The sequence below is a fragment of the Anomaloglossus baeobatrachus genome, chromosome 1, assembly GCF_048569485.1.
Source record: "Anomaloglossus baeobatrachus isolate aAnoBae1 chromosome 1, aAnoBae1.hap1, whole genome shotgun sequence".
NCBI lineage: Eukaryota > Metazoa > Chordata > Amphibia > Anura > Aromobatidae > Anomaloglossus > Anomaloglossus baeobatrachus.
This window is the reverse complement of record NC_134353.1, coordinates 588,237,180-588,249,673: the sequence shown is the minus strand read 5'-3', so window position 1 is coordinate 588,249,673 and position 12,494 is coordinate 588,237,180. Positions and strand designations below refer to the sequence as shown.

At 47.1% G+C, this 12,494-nt stretch overlaps 1 protein-coding gene across 1 annotated transcript in view; it reads right to left on the bottom strand.

Annotated features, from left to right (window-relative positions):
• C1H9orf85 (chromosome 1 C9orf85 homolog) overlaps nt 1–12,494 on the bottom strand; it is a 58,116-nt gene that overhangs the window by 18,349 nt on the left and 27,273 nt on the right. The window contains 1 exon segment of the mRNA XM_075340085.1: nt 7,282–7,388. Coding sequence (XP_075196200.1) covers nt 7,282–7,388 — 107 coding nt within the window.

The window sequence follows — 12,494 nt, the reverse complement described above, 5'->3', positions numbered from 1 at the left end:
GCCCGTCAAATCTCTCTTCTGACTCATTTTGCCAAAGGAAAGGAAGTTCCCTAATAATTAAGCACACCTAATATAGGGTGTTGATGTCATTACACCACACCCCTTCTCATTACAGAGATGCACATTGGTAGTTGGCTCTCAAGCCTATACAGCTTGGAGTAGGACAACATGTATAAAAATGATCATGTGATCAAAATACTCATTTGCCTACACACACACACCACAGTGACCAAGACCATACAGCGGTTGAACAAGAGGTTCCACTCAGAACAAGCATTGCCATGATTGACCAAAGAAGTTGAGTAGTGCATGTGCACAGCTTTGTATCCAGAAGTTGTCTTTTCAAAATAGATGTATGAGTGCTGCCAGCATTGCTGCATCAATTAAAGGGTAAGGGGGCAGCCTGTCAGTTCCCAGATCATATGCCATATACTGCAACAAACTGGTCTGCATGGCTGTCATCCCAAAAGGAAGCCTCTTCTAAAGATGATACACAAGAATGCCTGCAAACAGTTTTCTGAAGACAAGCAGACTAAGGACATGGATTATTGGACCTATGTCTGATGAGACCCAGATAAACTTATTTGGTTCAGATAGTGTACAGAGTGTGCAGCAGCCAGGTGAGGAGTATAATTACAAGTGTGTCTTGCCTACAGTCAAGTATGGTGTTGGAAGTGTCATGGTTTGGGGCTGCATGAGTGCTGCCAGGTATGGGAAACTACAGTTCATGAAGTGTACCATAAATGCCAACATGTACTGTGACTTACTGAAGCAGAGCATGATCCCTTCCCTTTGGAAACTGGGCCACAGTGCAGTATTCCAACATGACAACGATCTCACACACACCTCCATGTGAACCACTGCTTTGCTAAAGAAACCGAGGGTAAAGATGCTGAACTGGCCAATCATGTTTCCTGATCTAAACCCTATTGAGCATCTCTCGGGCATCCTCAAGTGGAAGGTGGAGGAAAGCAAGGTTTCCAACATCCATCATCTGCAAGACTATTCCAGAGCCTCCTGTGAAGCTCTAGTGAACTCCATGCCCAAGAGAGTTAAAGAGAACCAGTCAGGCCCCCTATGCTCTCCAACGCAGCAGCATTCATACCAGTTTCCCCAAATTCCATACCTAACCAGACCTGTATAATGCTATTCACAAATATGAAAGTTAAGCTAATTAGTGCCTTTACTAGTTGATGGGGCAGTTTCCCCAGACTAGTCGGCCCTCTTTCCGGGTTATCACGCCCCTGCGGTGTCATAGTCAGCGCCTAGATATCAGGCCCATGGCTCACTTCGGTCACGTCAGTGCGCCTTTGAAGCCGGATGTACGCTTCCCAGATTCATTAGTCGCACTACACATGACCAGAAGTTCAGAAGACAACTCACGTCTTTTGACATCTGACATAGAATTCTAGTGAGAGTCCATTTGGGCCCAGCCCTTTGCCGGAAGTCATGTCACTAATGGCTGTAATAATTTCTTCTAAAGTTATGTCAGCATCTAAAAACATTTGCTTACACTCACTCAACTGTAAATTTCGCCAAGTAGGAGACAATCATCTATATAAACAGAACATTTAGATTTGTATTGTGTCATAACAGCTTTGAAAACAATGAGTAATGTCCTCTGCAGATGCTTCTATGGAGCCAACTGGAGCTCTGATCTGCAAGAAACGACCTAGGAGGGACTCCTGGTGGTGCGGGCTTAACAGACAGACACTCTATCGGCCCTCTCCACCACGAAGATAGCAATTTCAGGCAAGCCAATAGTCAGTATTATGGCGTAGTCGATTTTCAAGGTCATCCGCTTTTTGACGCTATGCATCAACTGATCCAGCCACCTTGTTTAATTTAGTCGCTATGGTGAGAGGAAGGGGGGGGGTTTATCCTGCAGATATGATAATCTGGATACCACTTCGGAGATACAGCCACTTAAAGCCTGAATATCTTGACATAAAAGTCTCAAATCCCATTGTACCTCCTCTATTATTCCAGTCAATGAACTGTAAGGGTGGTGTCACACACAGCGACGACGACAACAACGTCGCTGCTACAGCACCATTTTCTGTGACGTTGCAGCGACGTCCCGTCGCTGTCGCTGTGTGTGACATCCAGCAGCGACCTGGCCCCTGCTGTGAGGTCGCCGGTCGTTGCTGAATGTCCAGCTTAATTTTTTGGTCGTCGCTCTCCCGCTGTGACGCACACATCGCTGTGTGTGACAGCGAGAGAGCGACGAAATGAAGCGAGCAGAGGGAGCAGGAGCCGGCGTCTGGCAGCTGCGGTAAGCTGTAACCAGGGTAAACATCGGGTAACCAAGGGAAGACCTTTCCCTGGTTACCCAATATTTACCTTCGTTACCAGCGTCCGCCGCTTTTGCTGCCAGTGCCGGCTCCCTGCTCTGTGCACATGTAGCTGCACTACACATCGGGTAATTAACCTGATGTGTACTGTAGCTGGGAGTGCAGGGAGCCAGTGCTAAGCAGTGTGCGTGGCTCCCTGCACATGTAGCTGCAGTACACATCGGGTAATTAACCCGATGTGTACTGTAGCTAGGAGTGCAGGGAGCCAGCGCTAAGCAGTGTGCGCTGCTCCCTGCTCTCTGCACATATAGCACAGCGACGCGTGTCGTTATGAGCGCTGCTGCGTCTGCTGTGTTTGACAGCTAAGCAGCGATCATAACAGCGACTTACAAGGTCGCTGTTGCTGAGTAGAGAGCTGTGGAGAAGAAGCGCAATAGGGTCTTATCCCAATAACACACGGAGTAGGGACAGGGAGCAATAATACTCACCAGATGAAGTTGTGAAAGTCACAACTACTGTAAAGGCATGGACACTTAGATCAAGGCAGCAACAACCCAAACGGCAGATAACAGCGAGCAAAAGAAGAAAATAGGGTTTTCATATGCCGCGCCAATGATCACTTCATAGGTATTCAGATTAATGGATCTTTGTTTTGCACAGGTCTACGCGTTTCTGGAGTCTCAGCTCCCTTCCTCAGGACCGTCAGGCACAAGAACACATCAAATCTGCCCAGGTCACAGAAACTAATGCACTAACAGGATGCAGCAGCTCCTGTTAGCTGGAGGAGCTGCTGCATCCTGTTAGTGCATTCGTTTCTGTGACCTGGGCAGATTTGATGTGTTCTTGTGCCTGATGGTCCTGAGGAAGGGAGCTGAGACTCCAGAAACGCGTAGACCTGTGCAAAATAAAGATCCATTAATCTGAATACCTGTGAAGTGATCATTGGCGCGGCATATGAAGGTAGCTGTTGCGTCAGAAAATGGTGACATAACAGCGACGTCGTTGTCGCTATGTGTGAACCCAGCTTTACAACCTGAAATAACAGCTGCAGCACTGTGGCAATCAATATGAGAATGAGGAGGCCGATGGCACTCTTTGGTGGTATGTAAAATTTACTGAGTAGTCCTGATGGCACCATACATACAAGATAAATGACCGATCCAACACATTTTGGAACACTAATTTGGCTGATATAAATGTAGTCATGTTGAAAAATGTTCATTTTTATTTATTTCCTTTTTTTTTTTATTTTCCCACAAAAATGTTGCTTTAGCACCAACATTTTTCACTTTTACAAGAGGAAAACACCAAAGAGTGGACCACACAGTTTGTTACCCACTTTCTTATGAGCGCAGGGATACCCCACAAGTAGTCTAAAAGTTCTGTTTGGACAAACGGGAGGTCTCACAACGGAAGGAGCAATATATGAATTTTGGATAGCAAATTCGGCTGAAATAGAATGAAGGCACCATGTTGCATTTGCAGAGCCCCTGAAGTATCAAACATCAGAAAACCCCAACAAGTGACCCAGTTTTCAGCATTTTGAACAAATAGGTGCTTCCTAGAACTTTTTTAAAATGTGGATATGAAAATGATGGTAACATTTTAGCGGAAAAAAGGGTAATTTTTGCATAAGATTTATAATTTTGACAATAGATAAGAAAATGGACTGCATAATTTGTTACAAAATTACTCCCAAACACAGTGATACCCAATACATGGTCAAAAATTAATTTAGGCACATGGCATGGCTCGGCAAGTGAACAGCACTATTTGATTTTAGGAACACAAATTTGGACAAATGTGTTGCATTTGCAGAGCCCCTGAGGTGCCAAAAATACATTAACACCCACTTGATCCAATTTAATTCATTATATCGGTGTGGGGAGTATTTTTATTCCACAAACTACACAGCATTTTATTAGATTTGGTCGTGAAAACGAAAATCGTAGGTTTTCAGCTAAAATTTTATTTTAGCCTCAAATTTTTCATTCAACAAAAAGTTAACAGGAGAAAATGGGCAGGACCATTTGTTATGCAATTTTTACTGAATGTGGCAATATCCCATATGTGCTTGTACATTACTATTTGAGTACACAACAGGGCTCCGATGCGAAGGAGCACGACTTGGTACGTTGAACGAAGATTCTGTTTGAATACATTGTGGCCTCCTTTATCCGAGCCCCTGAACAGCCAGATCAGCAGAAACCCCACAAGTTACCCCAAACTGGAAATGTCATTGCGTATAAGGAATTCATCTAGGGGTGTAGTAACTATTTTGAACCCACAGATGCCTCACAGAATTTTATAACATTGAGATGTGGAAATAATTTTAGTGGTAAAAATGCAAATTTTATTACCTGCAAATTTGTCAGTTACAGAAGGGTTAGAAAAAAAAAAAAAATGTACCTCACAACTTATTGCACAACTTTTCCTGAATGCGGCGATACCCTACGTATCGTCAGAAACACGGCAGGGCTTGTTTTTGGAACACAGATTTTGTTAAATAGGGTCTCTGCAAATGTTACCGCAAACTATGGTTCCAGAAAAGTAGAAGGGGGGGGAGGGAGTGTTGACCCCCATTGTAGAAATTGCACATCTCAATAATTTATCTATGGCTGCAGTGACTATTTTGTAGCATCTACGCCACGCTCTTTCTGGAGAATTACAAATATGCAAGTTTAGTGCCCATACACTGCCCAATTTGTGCTTCCTGAGACATCTACCCCGTAAATTGTTAAGTGCGCTCTCCCCATTACAATAATGCCACACACATGGCCGTTTACAGAGGTAACAGGGGGGCTCAGAAGGAAGGGGGTATTTAGATTTGGGAGCGCAGACGTCACTGGATTTTATTGGAGGGTGGGAGCTATATCGCTTTTCCAAAGACTTTGTCACGAGAAATATAGGGGGAGGGGGGGGTCCCACGTTACTGGTAGAACAGATAACGAATCTAAGTGGGGGCTGAGTTTGTGTGGGATGCTAGGAGGTTTATTAGTAAAATTTTGTATGGGTTTCACTTTCTGTATGGCTAGGATAACATTCTTGTGTTCTAGGCTGAGCACTTACGTCAGGATTTCCATGTAAATCCAACAAAAATCTAATTCTGACGAAACCCCAGACAGAACCACTCACTATAATGAGGCAGATGTAGATTCTTCGGACACCGTTTCGCATTTTTTTTGGTGGTGTCCATTTTAGGCGTGCACAGAACCATGGTCGTCCACATTTGTGCGCTAAAAAGATGCCTAAAATGATGGGACAGCACCAAAGACAAGACTGAGCCGAAAGTGGCTCCATCTGCCTCATAGTGAATGATTCCAAAGAGGGTTTTGTCTGAATTGTGTTTTTTTAAGAATTTACATGGAAACTCCGACATAAGTGCTCAGCGGAGAGCGCAGGATAAATGTCAGCTGAGCCTTATTCTGATTTTTGAGAGCTAGAGTGAACAAAGGGACAGCAGCACTGGAATAGTTCTTTTTGCGCGGTTCACCATACGGAATTAGTGACGGATTCATTCTACGGGTCGGTGCGATTGCAGCAATACCAGAATTATATCGTTTTTACTTCTATCACACAATAAAAATGCTTTGCAATATTGTGAGAGCTGCTTTTTTTGTTTGCAGACAGGGCTGTATAAGGGGTACCATTTTGGAGATTTTTTTTGGGTACCATAAAACATTTTTTGATCACTTTTTATTCTCAGTAGTTCATTTTTTTTTTTTTTTAGCTCCGCTAAACTGTGCGGTAAACGTGATAAGACAGATTTATTCTTCAGGTTAGTACGATTACAGCGAAAATATTTATAAACACTTTATGCTTTGCTACTTTTATACACAAAAAACAATGTTTTACAAAACTGTATTCGTTTTTGTATTGCCAGATTCTGACAGCTGTAACTTTTTATAATTTTTTTTTCTAAAAAAAAAAAAGCCATATTCAAGCTCCAAAGCGTTACGGTTTGGAGTTTTCACTTTTATCATGGTTTTTTTTTACATGTGACTTTTTAGCACTTTTCATTCACTTTGTGTGTCAGTACGACATGGTTTTCGTTTGTTTTTTTTTACGGTAATCGCCACACATAATAAGAATCGTGATAGTTTTATGGATCAGGTCGTTACAAAAGCATCAATACCAATTATATGTATGCTTCTTTGTTTACTATTGCTTTAACGCAATGCTGCATTTTTAGTGGCAAAACAGGTTTTTGTCATTTGTGGGCGTTTCTTTAAAAAACACATTAACTTTTTTCATTTAGCCACATTGTGAGACATGCATATTTTTAAGTTTGATCACTGGTGTCCCGCACTGCTGTACTTGTGTGCAAATACCGGTCAGAGAATCACTGATTGTGCCTGCAAGGCCAGGCTTATAGCAGGATCTTATCAGGCCACCGTACCTTGGGGTCACCAGATGACCAATCAGCAAGCGCGATTACCATCGCGGGGGCTGATCCTGCCAAAGGGTGCTTTTTAACAACTGCTTAACCTCTTAGATACCATTGTCGCTATTGACAGCAGTATTTAAAGGGGTTAATCGGCCCTGATGGTTTCCAAATGATGGTTTCCAAGTCTGTCAGCTGTCACCTGTGGGAATTCCACCTGCAGGGCGGCGCTATTCACTTTTTCCTCAGTGCCGTTAATAAGTAGGTCGGAGGAACAGTACCATGAGCAAACGCTGTTAAACGCACCTAAACTATATAAAATATACATTTACATAGGCAATACAATTGTTAGGAATGCTTCTTCAAGGAACATCCCAGCCTGTTTTAAGAATGGATGCCTTTCAAGAACGATTTTTTTTTTTATGCAGTGCTAATGTGGCAGCCACACGATATACGGAAGTTTCAGATTTCAGATAAAAGCTTTATTGTTTTCTAAACTCATTCCCGTTTTCCCCAAAGGCATTAGCAGGAAGCTTGCGGAGACTGTATGAATCCCCTAGTACTGGAGCGGCAGCAGATAGGTAGCACACCACGGTCACCTACCACTTCCTAGGCTGAGACAACGGCTTGTACTTGTTGAATTTCACACGCCATTCCAGCACGTCTTTGCAGTGCTGGCATACTCCGTCATGTTGTTTGGAGTTTATCTGCTGAAACAGAAAAATGAAAAAGTAAGTATACATAAGGAAAAGCAACACATTAATAGGAAAAAATATAGGAGCTTTCAGCTGTAAATCAAACACTCAGGTCAAGAGCTGGCACAGGCACTGTTTACTGATCCGGATAAGCAAATGCGGACCATACTACTGCATAATACAAATGAAATGTCAAGCACAATATCTATCGTAAGGTCAGAAAGACATTCTTAGGCTCTGTTCACATGTACAGTAACCCGCCGTTGAAAGAGAATCCAGTAATAGATTAAAGGGAACCTGTCAGGTGCAATATGACCCCTGAACCAAGGGCAATTCTGGGTGCATATTGCTAATCGCTGCCTAAAGGTGGTGTCACACACAGTGACGGCGCCAACGACGTCGCTGCTAAGTCACCATTTTCTGTGACGTAGCAGCGACGTCCCGTCGCTGTCGCTGTGTGTGCCATCCAGCAACGAGCTGGCCCCTGCTGTGAGGTCGCCGGTCGTTGCTGAATGTCCTGCTTCATTTTTTGCTCGTCGCTCTCCCACTGTGAAGCACACATCGCTGTGTGTGACAGCGAGAGAGCGACGAACTGAAGCGAGCAGGGAGCCGGCTTCTGGCAGCCTGCGGTAAGCTGTAACCAAGGTAAACATCGGGTAACCAAGGGAAGACCTTTCCTTGGTTACCCGATATTTACATTAGTTACTAGCACCGCCGCTCTCAGGCTGCCAGTGCCGGCTCCCTGCACACGTAGCCGGACTACACATCGGGTAAATAAGCAAAGGTTTGCTTATTAACCAGATGTGTACTCTGGCTAGGAGTGCAGGGAGCCAGCGCTAAGCGGTGTGCGCTGGTAACCAAGGTAAATATCGGGTAATGGTTACCCGATATTTACCTTAGTTACCAAGCGCAGCATCGCTTCCACGCGTCGCTGCTGGCTGGGGGCTGGTCACTGGTGAGATCTGCCTGTTTGACAGCTCACCAGCGACCATATAATGACGCAGCAGCGATCCGGATAAGGTCAGGTCACCCGTCGTGATCACTGCTGCGTCGCTATATGTGAAAGGGGCTTAACCGTCCCTGTATACACTAGCATAGATAAAGAAATCTTTAGAAAAAGTATTTCTAAAGATTTTTTTTCTTATGCTAATGAGCACGGGGACCAGTCCCAAGGGTGTTTCTGCCCTTAGCTAGTCAGCCCACATAGCATGTTAGCAGCCCCTGTGGGTGTACTAACATGCTATGAATGCGCAGCGACGCTGCACATGCCTCACTGTACATGGCGGCCGGCGGAGGATGGATGCGCACTGGGCATGATCCAGAGTCCGCAGCACTTCCGGACATGCGCACTATACCTCACTGAAGCTGGGAAGCTTACACCCGGCATCAGTTTAGCGCACATGATCGGAAGCCTCGGGAACTCCGGATCATGCCCAGTGTGCATCCATCCACCGCCCGCCATCAAGAGTGAGGTATGTGCAGCGTCACTGCGTATTCATTAGCATGTTAGTACACCCACAGGGGTTGGCAAGCAAGCTATGTGGGCCGACTAGCTAAGGGTAGAAACGCGCTTGTGACTAGTCCCCTCGCTCATTAGTATGCAATAAGATCTTTATAAATACTTTTCTGAAGATCCCTTTATCTATGCTGGTGTATACAGAAACGGTTAGGCAGGGATTAGAAATATGCACCCAGAACTGCTTGTGGTCCTGTGTGCATATAGCACCTGACAGGTTCCCTTTAAGGTGGATCTGTTAAATATGGACCACAAACGAATAGAGTTTTTAACAAAGCCGTTAGAATTTTTAAACGGATACTTTATTAAAAAAGAAGGGAATTTTGTTTACTTACCGTAAATTCCTTTTCTTCTAGCTCCTATTGGGAGACCCAGACAATTGGGGTGTATAGCTTCTGCCTCCGGAGGCCACACAAAGTATTACACTTTAAAAAGTGTAACCCCTCCCCTCTGCCTATACACCCTCCCGTGCATCACGGGCTCCTCAGTTTTGGTGCAAAAGCAGGAAGGAGGAAACTTATAAATTGGTCTAAGGTAAATTCAATCCGAAGGATGTTCGGAGAACTGAAAACCATGAACCAAAAGAAACGATTCAACATGAACAACATGTGTACACAAAAGAACAAACAGCCCGAAGGGAACAGGGGCGGGTGCTGGGTCTCCCAATAGGAGCTAGAAGAAAAGGAATTTACGGTAAGTAAACAAAATTCCCTTCTTCTTTGTCGCTCCATTGGGAGACCCAGACAATTGGGACGTCCAAAAGCAGTCCCTGGGTGGGTAAAAAAATACCTCAATAAAAAGAGCCGAAACGGCCCCCTCTTACAGGTGGGCAACCGCCGCCTGAAGGACTCGCCTACCTAGACTGGCGTCTGCCGAAGCATAGGTATGCACCTGATAGTGTTTCGTGAAAGTGTGCAGACTAGACCAGGTAGCTGCCTGACACACCTGCTGAGCCGTAGCCCGGTGCCGCAATGCCCAGGACGCACCCACGGCTCTGGTAGAATGGGCTTTCAGCCCCAAAGGAAGCGGAAGCCCAGAAGAACGGTAGGCTTCAAGAATCGGTTCCTTGATCCACCGAGCCAAGGTTGACTTGGAAGCCTGCGAACCCTTACGCTGGCCAGCGACAAGGACAAAGAGCGCATCAGAACGGCGCAGGGGCGCCGTGCGAGACACGTAGAACCTGAGTGCTCTCACCAGATCTAATGAGTGCAAATCCTTTTCACATTGGTGAACTGGATTAGGGCAAAATGAAGGTAAGGAGATATCCTGATTGAGATGAAAAGGAGATACCACCTTGGGGAGAAATTCCGGAACAGGACGCAGAACCACCTTATCCTGGTGAAAAACCAGGAAGGGGGCTTTGCATGACAGCGCAGCCAGCTCCGACACTCTACGGAGCGATGTAACTGCCACTAGAAATGCCACCTTCTGCGAAAGACGTGATAAAGAGACATCCCGCAGCGGCTCGAAAGGTGGTTTCTGAAGAGCCGTTAGCACCCTTTTAAGGTCCCAGGGTTCCAGCGGACGCTTGTAAGGTGGGACTATGTGGCAAACTCCCTGCAGGAACGTGCGGACCTGCGGAAGCCTGGCTAGACGCTTTTGAAAAAATACGGATAGCGCCGATACTTGTCCCTTGAGAGAGCCGAGAGACAAACCCTTGTCCATTCCGGATTGAAGGAATGAAAGAAAAGTGGGTAAGGCAAAAGGCCAGGGAGCAAAACCATTATCAGAGCACCAGGATAAGAAGATCCTCCAAGACCTGTGATAGATCTTGGCGGACGTTGGTTTCCTGGCCTGTCTCATGGTGGCAATGACATCTTGAGATAACCCTGAGGATGCTAGGAGCCAGGACTCAATGGCCACACAGTCAGGTTGAGGGCCACAGAATTCAGATGGAAAAACGGCCCTTGTGACAGCAAGTCTGGGCGGTCTGGGAGCGCCCACGGTTGACCCACCGTGAGATGCCACAGATCCGGGTACCACGACCGCCTCGGCCAATCTGGAGCGACGAGAATGGCGCGACGACAGTCGGACCTGATCTTGCGCAGCACTCTGGGCAGCATCGCCAGAGGGGGAAATACATAAGGCAGTCGAAACTGCGACCAATCCTGAACTAATGCGTCCGCCGCCAGAGCTCTGTGATCTTGAGACCGTGCCATGAATGCCGGGACTTTGTTGTTGTGCCGTGACGCCATGAGATCGACGTCCGGCGTTCCCCAGCGGCGACAGATCTCTCGAAACACGTCTGGGTGAAGAGACCATTCCCCCGCATCCATGCCCTGACGACTGAGAAAGTCTGCTTCCCAGTTTTCTACGCCCGGGATGTGAACTGCGGAGATGGTGGAGGCTGTGGCCTCCGCCCACAGCAGAATCCGCCGGACTTCCTGGAAGGCTTGACGGCTGACCGTGCCGCCCTGGTGGTTGATGTACGCGACCGCCGTGGCGTTGTCCGACTGTATGCGGATCTGCCTGCCCTCCAGCCACCGATGGAACGCCTTTAGGGCTAGATACACTGCCCTTATCGCCAGAACATTGATCTGAAGGGAGGACTCTGTCGGAGTCCAGGTTCCCTGAGCCCTGTGGTGGAGAAAAACCGCTGCCCACCCTGACAGACTCGCGTCCGTCGTGACCACAGCCCAGGATGGGGGCAGGAAGAATTTTCCCTGCGACAGAGAAGTGGGAAGCAGCCACCACTGAAGAGAGGTTTTGGCTGCAAGGGAAAGAGAGACGTTCCTGTCGAGGGACGTCGACCTCCTGTCCCATTTGCGGAGAATGTCCCATTGGAGTGGGCGCAGATGAAACTGCGCGAAGGGGACTGCCTCCATTGCTGCCACCATCTTCCCCAGGAAGTGCATGAGGCGCCTCAAGGGGTGTGACTGGCCCCGAAGAAGAGATTGCACCCCTGTCTGCAGCGAAAGCTGTTTGTCCAGCTGTAGCTTGACTATCGCTGAGAGAGTATGAAACTCCATCCCGAGGTAAGTCAGAGATTGGGTCGGTGTCAACTTGGACTTTGGGAAATTGATGATCCATCCGAACCGCTGGAGAGTCTCCAGAGCGACGGTCAGGCTGTGTTGACACGCCACCCGGGAGGGTGCCCTGACTAGGAGATCGTCTAAGTAAGGGATCACCGAGTGGCCCTGAGTGTAGGACCGCCACAACGGATGCCATGACCTTGGTGAAGACCCGTGGGGCTGTCGCCAGGCCGAAAGGCAGTGCCACGAACTGAAGGTGTTCGTCCCCGATGGCGAAACGCAGGAAGCGTTGATGCTCGGGTGCGATCGGCACATGGAGATAAGCATCCTTGATGTCGATTGATGCTAGGAAGTCTCCTTGTGACATCGAAGCGATGACCGAGCGGAGAGATTCCATCCGAAACCTTCTGGTGCTCACATGCCTGTTGAGCAGTTTGAGGTCCAGAACGGGACGGAATGATCCGTCCTTCTTTGGCACCACGAACAAGCTGGAGTAGAAACCGTGACCATGTTCCTGAGGGGGGAACGGGAATCACCACTCCTTCTGACTTCAGGACGCCCACAGCCTGAAGAAGTGTGCCGGCCCGAGATGGGGGCGGAGATGTTCTGAAGAAACGAGTCGGAGGACGAGAG